The sequence below is a fragment of the Oncorhynchus mykiss genome, chromosome 10 (assembly GCF_013265735.2).
Source record: "Oncorhynchus mykiss isolate Arlee chromosome 10, USDA_OmykA_1.1, whole genome shotgun sequence".
Taxonomy (NCBI): domain Eukaryota; kingdom Metazoa; phylum Chordata; class Actinopteri; order Salmoniformes; family Salmonidae; genus Oncorhynchus; species Oncorhynchus mykiss.
In genome coordinates this window covers 14,342,216-14,362,587 of record NC_048574.1, presented here as the reverse complement: position 1 = coordinate 14,362,587, position 20,372 = coordinate 14,342,216, and the positions used below count along the sequence as shown (strand labels likewise).

At 46.2% G+C, this 20,372-nt stretch overlaps 1 protein-coding gene across 9 annotated transcripts in view; it reads right to left on the bottom strand.

The window, feature by feature from the left end:
* Positions 1-20,372, bottom strand: part of LOC110533377 (rap guanine nucleotide exchange factor 6) — a 150,790-nt gene that overhangs the window by 67,699 nt on the left and 62,719 nt on the right. The window contains exon 3 of one of the 9 annotated variants that reach the window (XM_036989740.1): positions 15,103-15,193. The exons of the other annotated variants lie outside the window; for them this stretch is intronic. Within the exon in view, the coding sequence (XP_036845635.1) occupies positions 15,103-15,156 (54 nt within the window). The 5' untranslated portion in view covers positions 15,157-15,193. The remainder of the gene's footprint in view (positions 1-15,102; positions 15,194-20,372) is intronic. 9 annotated transcript variants of the gene reach the window in all.

Genomic DNA, 20,372 nt, shown 5'->3' with positions numbered 1-20,372 from the left:
TTGTAGGTCTGGGGAGGGGCCACATCACTGACATTAGAGCTGTGGGTCTGGGGAGGGGCCACATCACTGTCAGAGCTGTGGGACTGGGGAGGGGCCACATCACTGATATTAGAGCTGTGGGACTGGAGCGGAGCTGTGTGTGTGTTTCAGGGGGATGGCTAGTAATGGGATCATCTGCAGTAAGCATGTCTGTGGGGCTCCACCATGAGAAGACTCCGTATTCTCAGGCCATTTGGTCCCATAATGGCAGCAGCAGCCCAGTGGTCATACCAATGAAGAGTTTGACCAGGGCTATTTCCCAAAATGGCACCCTACTCCCTACTTAGTGCACTACTTTTGACCAGGGCCGGTAGGCATCAAAAGAAGTGCATTATATAGGGAACAGGGTGCCATTTGGGACAGGACCAGATCAGAGTACTCAACAATGCTCATCATCACATGTAATGGACAGTAATTACACAGACCAGAGATATGGCTCGTGTTTTTCGAATGCTACTAGCTATCTGTTTCAAAAGATAAAAACATAAATAAAGCTGAGCTGGATATGGCTTTAATATTGCAGTGTAGTGCAGTATCAGGTAAGTTCTTCTGTATGATAATGGTGACAAGGCTAGAGAGGATACACGGTTCTCACAACATTATGTAACGCTAGAGAGTAACATACAAAGTCAACATCTAGCAATAAGAGAAATATTCTCTTTTCTCTGCAAACGGTTTCTGCAACAGCACGTTCAATGAAATAAGTGCTCCATCTTCTCCAACACATTTTGTTAATGCTACTAAACTCAAATCATGGCACTTGTAATGCCAACAAAGAACAACACAGAAAGCATAGAAATATTACAATGTAATACAATGCATCATTCAGGGTAGGGTTTTTGCTTGCTTGCAACATCTCAATATCCTCCCGACCACAGCAGATAGAGAAGAGAGCTTTCAGTGTCCAGGGAGGTCTATGGTGTGATCTGGACAGGAAGATCAGGCGATAAGTATCAATATGCATTCGGCCCCCAGCTCATCCCTCATGGTAAATTACCATTCAAAAAAACAACAAAAGCCTAATTCTATGAATGCGTACCAAATGGCACCTTATTCCATCAAATAGTGAGGTGCTCTACTATTATAGCGAATAGGGTGCCATTTGTGAGATTCCTTTTGTCTCTCTGCAGTGTGTATGTTGTGGGTTTGAAAAGGCTTGGGACACAGGGAAGTCAGTAGTTATTTAAGTAGGCAGGGAGCTAGGCCAGTAGATAGGAAGGGAGCTAGGCCAGTAGATAGGAAGGGAGCTAGGCCAGTAGATAAGAAGGGAGATAGGTCAGTAGGTACAGTGCCTTGCGAAAGTATTCGGCCCCCTTGAACTTTGCGACCTTTTGCCACATTTCAGGCTTCAAACATAAAGATATAAAACTGTATTTTTTTGTGAAGAATCAACAACAAGTGGGACACAATCATGAAGTGGAACGACATTTATTGGATATTTCAAACGTTTTTAACAAATCAAAAACTGAAAAATTGGGTGTGCAAAATTATTCAGCCCCTTTAATTTCAGTGCAGCAAACTCTCTCCAGAAGTTCAGTGAGGATCTCTGAATGATCCAATGTTGACCTAAATGACTAATGATGATAAATACAATCCACCTGTGTGTAATCAAGTCTCCGTATAAATGCACCTGCACTGTGATAGTCTCAGAGGTCCGTTAAAAGCGCAGAGAGCATCATGAAGAACAAGGAACACACCAGGCAGGTCCGAGATACTGTTGTGAAGAAGTTTAAAGCCGGATTTGGATACAAAAAGATTTCCCAAGCTTTAAACATCCCAAGGAGCACTGTGCAAGCAATAATATTGAAATGGAAGGAGTATCAGACCACTGCAAATCTACCAAGACCTGGCCGTCCCTCTAAACTTTCAGCTCATACAAGGAGAAGACTGATCAGAGATGCAGCCAATAGGCCCATGATCACTCTGGATGAACTGCAGAGATCTACAGCTGAGGTGGGAGACTCTGTCCAAAGGACAACAATCAGTCGTATATTGCACAAATCTGGCCTTTATGGAAGAGTGGCAAGAAGATAGCCATTTCTTAAAGATATCCATAAAAAGTGTCGTTTAAAGTTTGCCACAAGCCACCTGGGAGACACACCAAACATGTGGAAGAAGGTGCTCTGGTCAGATGAAACCAAAATTGAACTTTTTGGCAACAATGCAAAACGTTATGTTTGGCGTAAAAGCAACACAGCTCATCACCCTGAACACACCCTCCCCACTGTCAAACATGGTGGTGGCAGCATCATGGTTTGGGCCTGCTTTTCTTCAGCAGGGACAGGGAAGATGGTTAAAATTGATGGGAAGATGGATGGAGCCAAATACAGGACCATTCTGGAAGAAAACCTGATGGAGTCTGCAAAAGACCTGAGACTGGGACGGAGATTCGTCTTCCAACAAGACAATGATCCAAAACATAAAGCAAAATCTACAATGGAATGGTTCAAAAATAAACATATCCAGGTGTTAGAATGGCCAAGTCAAAGTCCAGACCTGAATCCAATCGAGAATCTGTGGAAAGAACTGAAAACTGCTGTTCACAAATGCTCTCCATCCAACCTCACTGAGCTCGAGCTGTTTTGCAAGGAGGAATGGGAAAAAAATTCAGTCTCTCGATGTGCAAAACTGATAGAGACATACCCCAAGCAACTTACAGCTGTCATCGCAGCAAAAGGTGGCGCTACAAAGTATTAACTTAAGGGGGCTGAATAATTTTGCACGCCCAATTTTTCAGTTTTTGATTTGTTAAAAAAGTTTGAAATATCCAATAAATGTCGTTCCACTTCATGATTGTGTCCCACTTGTTGTTGATTCTTCACAAAAAAATACAGTTTTATATCTTTATGTTTGAAGCCTGAAATGTGGCAAAAGGTTGCAAAGTTCAAGGGGGCCGAATACTTTCGCAAGGCACTGTAGGTAGGGAGCTAGGTCGGTAGGGAGGTGGGTCAGTAGGTAGGTAGGGGGCTAGGTCAGTAGGTAGGTAGAGAGCTAGGTCAGTAGGTAGGTAGGGAGCTAGGTCAGTAGGGAGCTAGGTCGGTAGGGAGCTAGGTCGGTAGGGAGCTAGGTCGGTAGGTAGGTAGGGAGCTAGGTCGGTAGGTAGGTAGGGAGCTAGGTCAGTAGGTAGATAGGGAGCTAGGTCAGTAGGGAGCTAGGTCGGTAGGGAGGTAGGGAGCTAGGTCAGTAGGGAGCTAGGTCAGTAGGTAGATAGGGAGCTAGGTCAGTAGGTAGATAGGGAGCTAGGGAGGTAGGGAGCTAGGTCAGTAGGGAGGTAGGGAGCTAGGTCAGTAGGTAGGTAGGGAGCTAGGTCAGTAGGTAGGTAGGGAGCTAGGTCGGTAGGGAGCTAGGTCGGTAGGGAGGTAGGTCAGTAGGTAGGTAGGAAGCTAAGTCAGTAGATAGGTAGGGAGCTAAGTCAGTAGGTCGGCAGCTAGATTGGCAGGTAGGCAGCCAGGTTGGCAGGTCAATAGACAGGGAGCTAGGTCAGTAGGTAGGTAGGGAGCTAGGTCAGTATGTAGGTAGGGAGCTAGGTCAGTAGGGAGCTAGGTCATTAGGTACAGTGGGGCAAAAAAGTATTTAGTCAGCCACCAATTGTGCAAGTTCTCCCACTTAAAAAGATGAGACCTGTCATTTTCATCACAGGTACACTTCAACTATGACAGACAAAATTAGAAAAAAAATCCAGAAAATCACATTGTAGGATTTTTTATTAATTTATTTGCAAATTATGGTGGAAAATATGTATTTGGTCAATAACAAAAGTTTATCTCAATACTTTGTTATATACCCTTGTTGGCAATGACAGAGGTCAAACATTTTCTGTAAGTCTTCACAAGGTTTTCACACACTGTTGCTGGTATTTTGGCCCATTCCTCCATGCAGATCTCCTCTAGAGCAGTGATGTTTTGGGGCTGTTGCTGGGCAACACGGACTTTCAACTCCCTCCAAAGATTTTCTATGGGGTTGAGATCTGGAGATTGGCTAGGCCACTCCAGGACCTTGAAATGCTTCTTACGAAGCCACTCCTTCGTTGCCCGAGGGCGGTGTGTTTGGGATCATTGTCATGCTGAAAGACTCAGCCACGTTTCATCTTCAATGCCCTTGCTGATGGAAGTAGGTTTTCACTCAAAATCGCACGATACATGGCCCCATTCATTCTTTCCTTTACACGGATCAGTCGTCCTGGTCCCTTTGCAGAAAAACAGCCCCAAAGCATGAGGTTTCCACCCCCATGCTTCACTGTAGGCTGTGTAAGGGCTATTTGACCAAGAAGGAGAGGGATGGAGTGCTGCATCAGATGACCTGGCCTCCACAATCAACCGACCTCAAGCTAATTGAGATGGTTTGGGATAAGTTGGACCGCAGACTGAAGGAAAAGCAGCCAACCAATGCTCCGCATATGTGGGAACTCCTTCAAGACTGTTGGAAAAGCATTCCAGGCAAAGCTGGTTGAGAGAATGCCAAGAGTGTGCAAAAGCAAGGCAAAGGGTGGCTACTTTGAATGATCTCAAATCGAAAATATATTTTGTAACCACTTTTTTGGTTACTACATGATTCCTTATGTGTTATATCATAGTTTTGATGTCGTCCCTCTTATTCTACAATGTAGAAAATCATAGAAATAAAGAAAAACACTTGATTCAGTATGTGTGTCCAAACTTTTGACTGGTACTGTTTATGCCTACATCAATCTTGAACAGGATGATCTATTTTGGATGCAATTTGAATGAGATTGAGAAAGACTGCGAGAGGGTGCTCACACGTTGCATTAAATCAGTGCACAATATTCGAGTCATAGGCCCTTTTAAAACTCTGCATCTGAATTAAAACAAAAAATGTTTTATTTATTTTAATTTTAAAAAAGGTGACCCCCAAAAGTCAGATGAAGACATAAAATCAGACATTTGGTACTCATATTACTGTAGCATAGGCTATGCTGCAGCAAATCCAGGACCTACGTGTCATAAGATTTTTTTTTTTACCCTGAGGTAGATGATAGGTCTACATGCATTGTGAACTGCGCTCCATACTGAAATTAGCTGCATGTCACCACCCTGAGCGTTGATGATTGATCAAGCAGAAAGCATAGAGAAGATAAATTTTATGCAATTTCTAAATCTAACAGTTCCATTTCACGTCATGCTGTTCATATGAATAATTTATTATAATTTACTGGATCCTCGCAGTTATTTATCCTGGGAAAGGGGAGTGGTTTTGGGCAGTAAATCTTGGTAACAGTGTTCCCGCCTTTCAACCCTACTTTCCACCAGACACTGGGAGATTAACTCCCTTTGCAGCAGGACAATAACCTAAAACACAAGGCCACATCTACACTAGAGTTGCTTACCAAGAAGACAGTGGATGTTCCTGAGTGACCTACAAGTTACAGTTTCGACTTACAGTGCATTTAGTATTCAGACCCTTTCCCTCTTTCTACATTATGTTACGTTACAGCCTTATTCTAAAATGTTTCGTTTTTTTATTCCACTTTAACAAAATGTGGAATAAGTCAAGGAGTGTGGATTCTTTCTGTAGGCACTGTAGGTAGGGAGGGGAAGGAGGGAGGTAGGTCAGTAGAAAGGTAGTAGGTTTGGACGATATACCGGGGTATTTCGAAATACACAGATGGTATGATTTCAATACCGTTTCGTTCTTAACTATAAGTTAAGCATAACTGTAAGAAATCTAAGACGTGTCAGATAAATTATATCCCGCTAAAGGCTCCAGCTATGCATTTGGTTTGCTAACTTGCTAGCTAAGAGGCTAGAGGTCAAGATCAAGCTTCTTGTTTACAGCAGAGACATTCAATCCCCTCCTGGACCAAGATCCCGGTTGAGTTATTTGTGAGTGAGATTTTAGAAATAGCGCCCCTTGTGTGCACATCCAGTGATACCAAATGACAAGAAAAAATGAATGTAATCAAATGTGTGAATTAGGCCTATATTTTACCCATTGCAGCTTCACAATGAACTGCAATGTTATCTAAAATGATGAATTAGAGCCCCATTACTGTTATACCAAACTAGTATTTAACAATCTTCCAAGGCCAATGCATCACAGCAGCAAAGATATGTATTGATTTTCACATGTTGATTGCCAATATCCCCCCCCCTCATCTTTTCCTACCTAGTACACATTCAAATAATACTTTGGATATGATCAAATGCTTCAAATCTGACTCCATCCATCCTGATGATAAAAGATGCTTGGATGAGAAGCTCCATATCTAGTGCGAACTAGAGGCTGGGCCGAGAGACAGTTACCCCACCAGCAGAGCCTGTCGACAGCACAACCTTCCCCTGCCAGACTGCCCTGTCCCTGGATCCATTTCACTGCAGCTTTTTCTCCCCTCTGCCTCCATTACTATTAAAAGGTAATCAATCCACACTGATTATGCCAAAGTTCACCAACCCCATTGATTGCTGATGTAGCAAGACTAAAAGCGCCCTGCACTTGAGCAGGGAAGCACTCTCCCCTGAGGGAAGGAAAGACAGTAGCCAGCGAGCTAATAAAAATCAACACGGCAGAACAGAACAAGGCAACAAGCCTTAAAGTTAGCAAACCCTTGACACCTGTCCTGATCCCAGACCAGAGCAGTCAACAGGGGAGAATGGTTGGATTCTAAAAACTCTAATGTGCTCTGGGTTCCATTAAGAACCCTGCCTGGAAGTTCCCATTAGACAAATGTACATCCCAAATGATTCCCTATATAGTGTACTACCAGTGACTCTGGTCTCCCTCAGGCCCATCCAAAAAAACTAAAGTCAGAGCCAGTCAGAACCAGGAATTCACAGTGACAAAGGGAGGAGACCGGCTCCAGGGAGGTTCATAGGGTTCCAGACAGGGAGAGTAGTGGCCCATATTTAGAATTCTGTCATCTGTTACCAAGCTTCTGTTCCAGAGTGAATCAGAGACGCCTTGTTAATCTTATTCCAAAGTGTTTGAATATTCATTAAGGCATGGTTCTCAACATCAATGTTCACCACCAACTCATGAGTTGTTCAGCAGTCATTAGTCCTGAAGTCCAGCTCTGTCCACAAACATAACTGATGAGAAGGATTTCAGTAGATTAATACTGGCAGTGAATCTCTTATTAAGATGAAAACCAAAAAGGCAGAACATAAACATTCCAAGCCATATAATTGTATATCAAAGAGATGGGAGTAAATAGTCTGGACGGCCAACAAGTGAGCGTCAGAAACGCTCTCTTCAAAAAGTAGACACGAATTAATAGGATTAGCTCGGCACAACACCATTTATGATGACAACGCTATTTCCGACCATACTGTAGCTTCAGTCAGTCTGGTACTTGAGCTGATGGGCTTCCAGGGAAACCTCATTAACATTTCAGAGGTCTGCTCATCTCATCACCGACGGGCGGCAAACAATTGTCACTAGACCCGTCTTCAAACAGGCTGCTTCTCATCTCATGGTGCTCTCATTCAGAGGATTATACACAGGACTACACATCGCCCAACTATGGATGAAGAGGTTTTGTCTCCAATCATAGAAGTGTCAGAGTAGGGCAATTTTTATTTTTATCTTTATTTAACTAGGCAAGTCAGTTAAGAAGAAATTCTTATTTACAATGACGGCCTAGGAACAGTGGGTTAACTGCCTTGGTTTTTTGTTGCCAACCTTACTTTGCTACCTGACAACTTTACGTTTTTTAACTTTTTAATTACCGTTTATATTTTTAGTTTTTCCCTCACTCAACTTTTTTTCATTCAACTTTTTCACTCCGGACACTTTATCTGGACGTGGTTCGTCAGGACCTCCACCAGCCGAAGCTAAGTAGTAACATTAACATGATGCCTTCTAATAGCAGTCGCTATACTCATAATATACAGGAGAATGATCGCCTTATGGCGAGGATAGCTGTGTTGCAAGCCCAGCTTCAGGCACAATCGTTAGGCAAGGGAAATTTCAGTGTAGGAAACAGTGTCTTTCCCACCAGTAAGTACAGATAGTAACGTTAGCATAAATCCCCTCGCACGGTCCCCGCAGCCGGACAACTTTCTCACGGTTTCTGGAGGGAAATGCTGTAGGAATGCTCAACCGGTGTCGCTCATTCATTCAGTCGACAGAAACTTTCAGCCGGTTTTCCCCATTAAGCAGCGAGTCGGAGTCTGAGACCGAGCCTTCTCGTCTCTAGTCCTCCCGTTATGGGGTCTGAGACGCCGAAGCTTCCCACCATTAGCTCTGACAAATTGAAAACCCTAGTCATTGGCGACTCCATTACCCGCAGTCTTAGACTTAAAACAAATCATCCAGCGATCATACACTGATACCAGGGGGCAGGGCTACCGACGTTAAGGCTAATCTGAAGATGGCGCTGGCTAAAGCTAAAACTGGCGAGTGTAGAGAGTATAGAAATATTGTTATCCACGTCGGCACCAACGATGTTAGGATGAAACAGTCAGAGGTCACCAAGCGCAACAAAGCTTCAGCATGTAAATCAACTAGAAAGATGTATCGGCATCGAGTAATTGTCTCTGGCACCCTCCCAGTTAGGGGGAGTGATGAGCTCTACAGCAGAGTCTCACAACTCAATCGCTGGTTGAAAACGGTTTTCTGCCCCTCCCAAAAGATAGAATTTGTAGATAAATTGGCCCTCTTTCTGGGACTCACCCACAAACAGGACCAAGCCTGGCCTGCTGAGGAGTGACAGGCTCCATCCTAGCTGGAGGGGTGCTCTCATCTTATCTACCAACATAGACAGGGCTCTAACTCCTCTAGCTCCACAAAGAAATAGGGTGCAGGCCAGGCAGCAGGCTGTTAGCCAGCCTGCCAGCTTAGTGGGATCTGCCACTAGCACAGTCGGTGTAGTCAGCTCAGCTATTCCCATTGAGACCGTGTCTGTGCCTCGACCTGGGTTGGGCAAAACTAAACATGGCGGTGTTCGCCTTAGCAATCTCACTAGGATAAAGACCTCCTCCATTCCTGTCATTATTGAAAGAGATTGTGATACCTCACATCTCAAAATAGGGCTACTTAATGTTAGATCCCTTACTTCAAAGGCAGTTATAGTCAATGAACTAATCACTGATCATAATCTTGATGTGATTGGCTTGACTGAAACATGGCTTAAGCCTGATGAATTTACTGTGTTAAATGAGGCCTCAACTCCTGGTTACACTAGTGACCATATTTCCCGTGCATCCCACAAAGGCGGAGGTGTTGCTAACATTTACGATAGCAAATTTAAATTTACAAAAAAAGAAAATGCCGTTTTCGTCTTTTGAGCTTCTAGTCATGAAATCTATGAAGCCTACTCAATCACTTTTCATAGCTACTGTTTACAGGCCTCCTGGGCCATATACAGCGTTCCTCACTGAGTTCCCTGAATTCCTATCGGACCTTGTAGTCATAGCAGATAATATTCTAATTTTTGGTGACTTTAATATTCACATGGAAAAGTCCACAGACCCACTCCAAAAGGCTTTCGGAGCCATCATCGACTCAGTGGGTTTTGTCCAACATGTCTCTGGACCTACTAACTGTCACAGTCATACTCTGGACCTAGTTTTGTCCCATGGAATAAATGTTGTGGATCTTAATGTTTTTCCTCATAATCCTGGACTATCAGACTTTTTTTGCAACAAATAATCTGCTCAGAACCCAACTAGGGAGCATCAAAAGTCGTGCTATAAATTCACAGACAACACAAAGATTCCTTGATGCCCTTCCAGACTCCCTCTGCCTACCCAAGGACGTCAGAGGACAAAAATCAGTTAATCGCCTAACTGAGGAACTACATTTAACCTTGCGAAATACCCTAGATGCAGTTGCACCCCTAAAAAATAAAACATTTCTCATAAGAAACTAGCTCCCTGGTATACAGAAAATACCCGAGCTCTGAAGCAAGCCTCCAGAAAATTGGAACGGAAATGGCGCCACACCAAAATGGAAGTCTTCCGACTAGCTTGGAAAGACAGTACCGTGCAGTATCGAAGAGCCCTTACTGCTGCTCGATCATCCTATTTTTCCAATTTAATTGAGGAAAATAAGAACAATCCAAAATTTATTTTTGATACTGTCGCAAAGCTAACTAAAAAGCAGCATTCTCCAAGTGAGGATGGCTTTCACTTCAGCAGTAATAAATTCATTAACTTCTTTGAGGAAAAGATCATGATCATTAGAAAGCAAATTACGGACTCCTCTTTAAATCTGCGTATTCCTTCAAAGCTCAGTTGTCTGCCAGGACCTAGGATCAAGAGACACTCATGTATTTTAGTACTATATCTCTTGACACAATGATGAAAATAATCATGGCCTCTAAACCTTCAAGCTGCATACTGGACCCTATTCCAACTAAACTACTGAAAGAGTTGCTTCCTGTGCTTGGCACTCCTATGTTGAACATAATAAACGGCTCTCTATCCACCGGATGTGTACCAAACTCACTAAAAGTGGCAGTAATAGAGCCTCTCTTGAAAAAGCCAAACCTTGACCCAGAAAATATTTTTTTTAAACTAAAATCGGCCTATATCGAATCTTCCATTCCTCTCAAAGTTTAGAAAAGGCTGTTGCGCAGCAACTCACTGCCTTCCTGAAGACAAACAACGTATACGAAATGCTTCACTCTGGTGTTAGACCCCATTATAGCACTGAGACTGCACTTGTGAAGATGGTAAATTACCTTTTAATGGCATCAGACCGAGGCTCTGCATCTGTCCTCGTGCTCCTAGACCTTAGTGCTGCTTTTGATACCATAAATCACCACATTCTTTTGGAGAGATTGGAAACCCAAATTGGTCTACACGGACAAGTTCTGGTCTGGTTTAGATCTTATCTGTCGGAAATATATCAGTTTGTCTCTGTGAATGGTTTGTCCTCTGAAAAATCAACTGTACATTTCGGTGTTACTCAAAGTTCCGTTTTAGGACCACTATTGTTTTCACTATATATTTTACCTCTTGGGGACGTCATTCGAAAACATAATGTTAACTTTCACTGCTATGCGGATGACATACAGCTGTACATTTCAATGAAACATGTTGAAGCCCCAAAATTGCCCTCACCAGAAGCCTGTGTTTCAGGCATAAGGAAGTGGATGGCTGCAAACTTTCTACTTTTAAACTTGGACAAAACAGAGATGCTTGTTAATCCATCCTATTGTTACTTCTAGGTTAGACTACTGCAATGCTCTACTTTCCGGGCTACCCGGATAAAGCACTAAAACTTCAGTTAGTGCTAAATACAGCTGCTAGAATCCTGACTAGAACCAAAAAAAATGTATCATATTACTCCAATGTTAGCCTCCCTACACTGGCTTCCTGTCAAGGCAAGGGTTGATTTCAAGGTTTTACTGCTAACCTACAAAGCATTACATGGGCTTGCTCCTACCTATCTCTCTGATTTGGTTCTGCCGTACATACCTACACGTACACTACGGTCACAAGACACAGGCCTTCTAATTGTCCCTAGAATTTCTAAGCAAACAGCTGGAGGCAGGGCTTTCCCCTATAGAGCTCAATTTTTATGGAATGGTCTGCCTACCCATGTGACAGACGCAAACTCGGTCTCAACCTTTAAGTCTTTACTGAAGACTCATCTCTTCAGTGGGTCATATGATTGAGTGTAGTCTGGCCCAGGAGTGTGAAGGTGAACGGAAAGGCTGTGGAGCAACGAACCGCCCTTGCTGTCTCTGCCTGGCCGGTTCCCCTCTTTCTAATGGGATTCTCTGCCTCTAACCCTATTACAGGGGCTGAGTCACTGGCTTACTGGTGCTCTTTCATGCCTTCACTAGGAGGGGTGCATCACTTGAGTGGGTTGAGTCACTGATGTGATCTTCCTGTCTGGGTTGGCGCCACCGCCCCTTGGGTTGTGCCATGGCGGAGATCTTTGTGGGCTATACTCGGCCTTGTCTCAGGATGGTAAGTTGGTGGTTGAAGATATCCCTCTAGTGGTGTGGGGGCTGTGCTTTGGCAAAGTGGGTGGGGTTATATCCTTCCCGTTTGGCCCTGTCTGGGGGTATCATCGGATGGGGCCACAGTGTCTCCTGACCCCTCCCGTCTCAGCCTCCAGTATTTATGCTGCAGTAGTTTATGTGTCGGGGGGCTAGGGTCAGTTTGTTATATCTGGAGTACTTCTCCTGTCTTATCTGGTGTCCTGTGTGAATTTAAGTATGCTCTCTCTATTTCTCTCTCTTGGAGGACCTGAGCCCTAGGACCATGCCTCAGGACTACCTGGCATGATGACTCGTTGCTGTCCCCAGTCCACCTGGCCGTGCTGCTGTTCCAGTTTCAACTGTTCTGCCTGCGGCTATGGAATCCTGACCTGTACACCGGACGTGCTACCTGTCCCAGACCTATTATTTGACCATGCTGGTCATTTATGAACATTTGAACATCTTGGCCACGTTCTGTTATAATCTCCACCCGGCACAGCCAGAAGAGGACTGGCCACCGCTCATAGCCTGGTTCCTCTCTAGGTTTCTTCCTAGGTTCTGGCCTTTCTAGGGAGTTTTTCCTAGCCAACGTGCTTCAACACCTGCATTGCTTGCTGTTTGGGGTTTTAGGCTGGGTTTCTGTACAGCACTTTGAGATATCAGCTGATGTACGAAGGGCTATATAAATAAATTTCATTTGATTTCAGGGGCAGAACGACAGATGTTTTACCTTGTCAGCTAGAGGATTCGAGCTAACAACCTTTCGGTTACTGACCCAACGCTCAAACCGCAGGTAGCCTAGTGCAGCCTTTCCATTTCCTATCCTCTCTCTTATCAACAAAGCAATGAATAAGATCACAAATACTTAATTAATCCATACGAGATTTGTCTTCTGCATTTTCCCAACCCCTCCGATATACACGCACTAGTGCGATGGTATGCGCTTATTAACATCAACAGCTCTTGACATCACTGCACTCAGAACTTGTCGCGCGTAGACCAAAATAAAACATTACAGGCTAGATCAGGGCTGTCCAACCCTGTTCCTGGAGAGCTACCAACCTGTAGGTTTTCACTCCAACACATTAATTTTCCATTTTAAATCTGCTGCTAATTGGAGTTCGATCTGTCCGAGATGACTTCACTAAGCTGAGTGGTCCTCGGTGTGTGTGTGTGTGTGTGTGTGTGTGTGTACCCGAGTCATTGAGCAGACGGAGCATCTACCACCCCACTATCAATTTATGCATTTTGTCCCCTCACTTTGTTACCTGAAAATCACCCACTGGTTAACTTGTAATTTTTGAAGATTGAAAATGTTTTGAGCTAGTAAGTACTATTAGTAATATTTATATTTAGAAACAAGGCAACAGTAAACATGTTGTCCTCCACGAATTAAATTAAATACTGCTTGTGAAAAAAAACAAAATGTCAGTTTTCATGTGTGACCACAGATGATCCACTATATCGACCAGGTCCTCAAGTGGCCGCTCTAACAGTGGAAATAAATGTTTTAAAGAACGGAAGGCAGTTAACCTAGGTACCAGTCTCTTCAGCTATTCCACTCCATTGTCAGGACACTCGTTAACCTAGGTACCAGTCTCTTCAGCTATTCCACTCCATTGTCAGGACACTCGTTAACCTAAGTACCAGTCTCTTCAGCTATTCCACTCCATTGTCAGGACACTCGTTAACCTAGGTACCAGTCTCTTCAGCTATTCCACTCCATTGTCAGGACACTCGTTAACCTAGGTACCAGTCTCTTCAGCTATTCCACTCCATTGTCAGGACACTCGTTAACCTAAGTACCAGTCTCTTCAGCTATTCCACTCCATTGTCAGGACACTCGTTAACCTAGGTACCAGTCTCTTCAGCTATTCCACTCCATTGTCAGGACACTCGTTAACCTAGGTACCAGTCTCTTCAGCTATTCCACTCCATTGTCAGGACACTCGTTAACCTAGGTACCAGTCTCTTCAGCTATTCCACTCCATTGTCAGGACACTCGTTAACCTAGGTACCAGTCTCTTCAGCTATTCCACTCCATTGTCAGGACACTCGTTAACCTAGGTACCAGTCTCTTCAGCTATTCCACTCCATTGTCAGGACACTCGTTAACCTAGGTACCAGTCTCTTCAGCTATTCCACTCCATTGTCAGGTGCCCAAGACACTCTTTGGCAATGGCAAGGAGTGGAATGTTATCCAGTCTAGATGGCAGTCGGGAGGGGGCAAGATCAGGTGGGACCATGTGAGGGCAGATACATGTGTGAGTAACAGGCACAACTTAGTGTTTTTTATCAAAGTTGCCTGGATGTCTTAATTATCAGTACACGCGTAACAACCTAAGCACTACACAACTTACTTTCAATCAAATAAGCCACTACATTTTTTGTTAACCAAATTCAACAAAACTCCTTGCTTGGTGAGTAACATTTTTTAAATGAACACCTGCTGGAGAAGAACCTGTTAGGGCCAGTTGTCCCCGCTCACGTCACCTCTTCCTCGCTGGTGTGACCAACAAATTTCAGTAAATTATTGAAAACGTGGGGACGATGCGCATCGGTGAATCATTACATCCCTACTAATCAAGACACCTCACATCCCATAATTCAGACAAACATCTTGGAAGCTCTGAACACCAAGATGTCTGGTCCCATGGCAACACATTGATTTCACAGGCAGTCTGTCAGGACGCCTCAGTGCCTCTGTTTGGGGGCCTACCACAGGAGAGAGCCAGCCATCTGTCCCGCAGCTCAGGTGGACAAAACAGTCCATCTGACAGTCAAGTAAGGGGAAACCCCACCTGTCCAGCACAGCCCAACCAGCACCGTGACCGAGCCATACACACTCATTCCCCCTTCATGCTGTGAATTCAGTTATTTCATCATTCATACCAGGGAAAACTACTCGTTCATACATTGTGTTCTACCACACAAACCTGTCGCTCGGTACAAATATTGCAGAATGCATTGTGAAATATGAATGTTCAATTAATACATATAAGCTATAGTCCAAATTATGCATTTGAATTTACAGCAAAGCATGCATGAACAAATGATACAAACAGTGGTTTAACAGGGGCTGTATGGTTCACACCCAGCCCAGGGCATCACCCAGCCCAGGGCATCACCCAGCACAGTGCGCTGGCCACAGAAAGGATTACCACTTTGCTTACTTTGGAGGACCACGGCTGCAAGCAGTTGGCATAGCAACGGACGAGGAAAGCCATTTCCAGAGCAGGGAGGGGAAGTTTCCCCTTTCAACACCTAAAGAAAAAAGGAAAAGGAAAGACGACGCCGATCAGATTGAGGATTCTTCCCAAGGGACTAAAGGAAATTGCCCTGAAAGAGATCAATCCTCAATGTTGTCCAAACATCCTCAGACATTAACTGTCACTTTGTTATTGTTAATTTAGGTTCTGGCAGTGACTATCAGATGTCAATCAAGAAGCCAATGCCGATGGCGAGAGAAGCTTTCAGAGGATCACTTGTGAACCGCCCCATAAAAATCAAGAAATGCATTTAAAAAGCTGGAGGAAGACCGACTCATTGCAGAAAAGCTTGTTCATTCAGCATCTCCAGAGTGCTGAAAGCAGAAAATCCTGAAGACAAAGCAGGTTGCAAAGCCACAGCCTCCATGATCAGTGATCCTGCAAACTTGCTCAAGTTCAGTTGTGCTGTAAACTCCACCACTGTAGGATCCCCTTAGAGAGAAGTCAAAGTTTTGAGAAAGTCCTCAGAGATATTGTTCACCTCAGAGTTTAAAGTCTCTGGCAGTGTTCTTATTTTTAACCTGTTTGTAACAGTGGCAGACAGTCAATTCTCCAGTGCTGTCAAGTCCCAGAGACCTCTAGCAGGACTTCCAGTCAGTCAGCCTGGACTCCGCTCGGTGTTCCTTCTCACACAGCCTGGCTCACTGCAGCTCTCCTCCTCCTCCACCTCCCTCTCTCTCTATAGCACTCCAGCAGCGTGCGTGCTTGTCCATCTCTAGAGGGGCCAGACTGCCTGCTCCTGGTCCCAACTCAGAGTGCATAGACCCAGGCTAGCGTCAACAACTAATAGGCAGAGGGAGGGAGGAAAGCCCGGCTGAAAAATAATGACGTCACCTGTGCAGGGAAAGCATTGGAAGGGAGGGAGGAGAGCACGATGGGAGGGAGGGGAGGAGAGCGCGATGGGAGGGAGGGGAGGAGAGCGCGATGGGAGGGAAGCCCAACGGCGGGGAGGGGAGAGCAACGGAGGGGAGAGCAACGGAGGGGAGAGCAACGGAGGGGAGGAGAGAGCAACAGAGGGAGGGGAGGAGAGAGCAACAGAGGGAAGGGAGGAGAGAGCAACAGAGGGAGGGGAGGAGAGAGCAACAGAGGGAGGGGAGGAGAGAGCAACAGAGGAAGGGGAGGAGAGAGCAACAGAGGGAGGGGAGGAGCGAGATACAGAGGGAGGGGAGGAGCGAGATACAGAGGGAGGGGAGGAGAGAGCAACAGAGGGAGGGGAGGAGAGAGCAACAGAGGGAGGGGAGGAGAGAGCAACAGAGGGAGGGGAGGAGAGAGCAACAGAGGGAGGGGAGGAGCGAGCAACAGAGGGAGGGGAGGAGCGAGCAACAGAGGGAGGGGAGGAGCGAGATACAGAGGGAGGGGAGGAGCGAGATACAGAGGGAGGGGAGGAGAGAGAAACAGAGGGAGGGGAGGAGAGAGCAACGGAGGGAGGGGAGGAGAGAGCAACAGAGGGAGGGGAGGAGAGAACGACAGAGGGAGGGGAGGAGAGAGCAACAGAGGGAGGGGAGGAGAGAACGACAGAGGGAGGGGAGGAGAGAGCGACGGAGGGAGGGGAGGAGAGAGCGACGGAGGGAGGGGAGGAGAGAGCGACGGAGGGAGGGGAGGAGAGAGCGACGGAGGGAGGGGAGGAGAGTACGACAGAGGGAGGGGAGGAGAGAGCGACGGAGGGAGGGGAGGAGAGAGCGACGGAGGGAGGGGACGAGAGCGACGGAGGGAGGGGACGAGAGCGACGGAGGGAGGGGACGAGAGCGACGGAGGGAGGGGAGGAGAGCGACGGAGGGAGGGGAGGAGAGCGACGGAGGGAGGGGAGGAGAGCGACGGAGGGAGGGGAGGAGAGAGCGACGGAGGGAGGGGAGGAGAGAGCGACGGAGGGAGGGGAGGAGAGAGCGACGGAGGGAGGGGAGGAGAGAGCGACGGAGGGAGGGGAGGAGAGAGCGACGGAGGGAGGGGAGGAGAGAGCGACGGAGGGAGGGGAGGAGAGAGCGACGGAAGGAGGGGAGGAGAGAGCGACGGAGGGAGGGGAGGAGAGAGCGACGGAGGGAGGGGAGAGCGACGAAGGGAGGGGAGGAGAGAGCGACGGAGGGAGGGGACGAGAGCGACGGAGGGAGGGGAGGAGAGCGACGGAGGGAGGGGAGCGACAGAGGGAGGGGAGGAGAGCGACGGAGGGAGGGGAGGAGAGCGACGGAGGGAGGGGAGGAGAGCGACGGAGGGAGGGGACGAGAGCGACGGAGGGAGGGGACGAGAGCGACGGAGGGAGGGGACGAGAGCGACGGAGGGAGGGGACGAGAGCGACGGAGGGGAGGGAGCATCTTTATTGATCAAGCTTTGTGTATTCAGTCACCTCCGTCCCTTTAAATAAATGCATAAATAACAAAGGAAAAAGCATAAATCCCAGCATGTCATCTGCACGGGTCTGCATGGGAAATATACTAACGTCTCCCCTTTCACAAAAGCTCCAATTGTGCCTTGTTGTGAAATAGAATTTGAAATTGAGTCGATAGCTTTGATTTACAGCATAAGATCCAGTTACATTGTTAAAGGCCACTGAATAACACCTGGGACAGAGACCTGCAGCACAAAACTACGATCTGAGAAATGTGTACTACTGAAAAGAAGAGCTCTAAACCCTTTCTCTGTTACAAAGAAACCCAGACCAAAACAACTACTACTCTGTATGGGGCAGCCCAGCAGTGAGGGATGGGGATGTGAAACCAGAAATAACGTTGGCTCTCTAAGACCAATTCCTCTGCTGTGGCTATAGAGGAGCATGGCAGGCTCACCTTACATACAGCCTTTACTAAAGCAGAGAGAAGCTCCTCTGATCAAACCTGCTGTTGAGTAATGTGTCAGTGTTGCTCAGCGACCAGACGGGATGTCTTCTCTCCCTGCACCACTGTTATGAAGAGGGGGGGGGGGGGGGGGGGGGGGGGGCTAAAGCCTGTTTCTCTGTTCGGCTCCGCGCCCCACACCCATGCTGCTAAAGAATGACATCATTATTTTAGCGAGCAGCCAATAGCAGACCAGCACATGGAGCCTCCCTGGGAGCGCTGTCCATAGGAGAGCAAGATAGAGAGACACAGAGAGAGATACAGAGAGAGATAAAGAGGAGAGACACACAGAAAGACAGAGTGACCCCCGGCCTCTCAGCAGGAAGAAAAGGACTTCTCATGTAAAGGATTCCAGGTTGGTACACGAAGGGAGTGATAGTGTGAGAGCCAGCTGCAGCTCCCTTCAACATTTAATAGAGGGCACAAACACACCTCTACAGTCCTCTGTTTTTCTCATGGCTAAATTTCTTCAACAGAGGAACCTTGAGGAATGCTTGCTTATGAACATCTCTCTAATCCTCCCAAACCAACACACACACACAGGTTCAGTCATCAGCTGTCTAAATGCTCTACTGACCAACACACACACACACACAGGTTCAGTCATCAGCTGTCTAAATGCTCTACTGACCAACACACACACACAGGTTCAGTCATCAGCTGTCTAAATGCTCTACTGACCAACACACACACACACACACAGGTTCAGTCATCAGCTGTCTAAATGCTCTACTGACCAACACACACACACACACAGGTTCAGTCATCAGCTGTCTAAATGCTCTACTGACCAACACACACACACAGGTTCAGTCATCAGCTGTCTAAATGCTCTACTGACCAACACACACACAGGTTCAGTCGTCAGCTGTCTAAATGCTCTACTGACCAACACACACACACACAGGTTCAGTCATCAGCTGTCTAAATGCTCTACTGACCAACACACACACACAGGTTCAGTCATCAGCTGTCTAAATGCTCTACTGACCAACACACACACACACACACACACACACACACACACACACACACACACAGGTTCAGTCATCAGCTGTCTAAATGCTCTACTGACCAACACACACACACACAGGTTCAGTCATCAGCTGTCTAAATGCTCTACTGACCAACACACACACACAGGTTCAGTCATCAGCTGTCTAAATGCTCTACTGACCAACACACACACACAGGTTCAGTCATCAGCTGTCTAAATTCTCTACTGACCAACACACACACAGGTTCAGTCGTCAGCTGTCTAAATGCTCTACTGACCAACACACACACACACAGTTTCAGTCATCAGCTGTCTAAATGCTCTACTGACCAACACACACACACACACACACACACACACAGGTTCAGTCATCAGCTGTCTAAATGCTCCACTGACCAACACACACACACACAGGTTCAGTCATCAGCTGTCTAAATGCTCTACTGACCAACACACACACACACACACACACAGGTTCAGTCATCAGCTGTCTAAATGCTCTACTGACCAACACACACAGGTTCAGTCATCAGCTGTCTAAATGCTCTACTGACCAACACACACACACACACACACACACACACACACACACACACACACACACACAGGTTCAGTCATCAGCTGTCTAAATGCTCTACTGACCAACACACACACACACACACACACAGGTTCAGTCATCAGCTGTCTAAATGCTATACTGACCAACACACACACACACACACACACAGGTTCAGTCATCAGCTGTCTAAATGCTCTACTGACCAACACACACACACGTTCAGTCATCAGCTGTCTAAATGCTCTACTGACCAACACACACACACACAGTTTCAGTCATCAGCTGTCTAAATGCTCTACTGACCAACACACACACACACACACACACACACACACACACACACACAGGTTCAGTCATCAGCTGTCTAAATGCTCTACTGACCAACACACACACACACACAGGTTCAGGCATCAGCTGTCTAAATGCTCTACTGACCAACACACACACACACACAGGTTCAGTCATCAGCTGTCTAAATGCTCTACTGACCAACACACACACACAGGTTCAGTCATCAGCTGTCTAAATGCTCTACTGACCAACACACACACACAGGTTCAGTCATCAGCTGTCTAAATGCTCTACTGACCAACACACACACACACAGGTTCAGTCATCAGCTGTCTAAATGCTCTACTGATCAACACCCTATCACAGCTTTTTCTCATGATGGATTCTACTTGTTGCATCAAAAACAGCAGCTTTGTTTCTCAGGCAGACAAGGAAGTGAGAGAGAAAGCAGACATACATCAGGCAGGATGTGCTTCCTCTGTGTGTGTGTGTGTGTATGTGT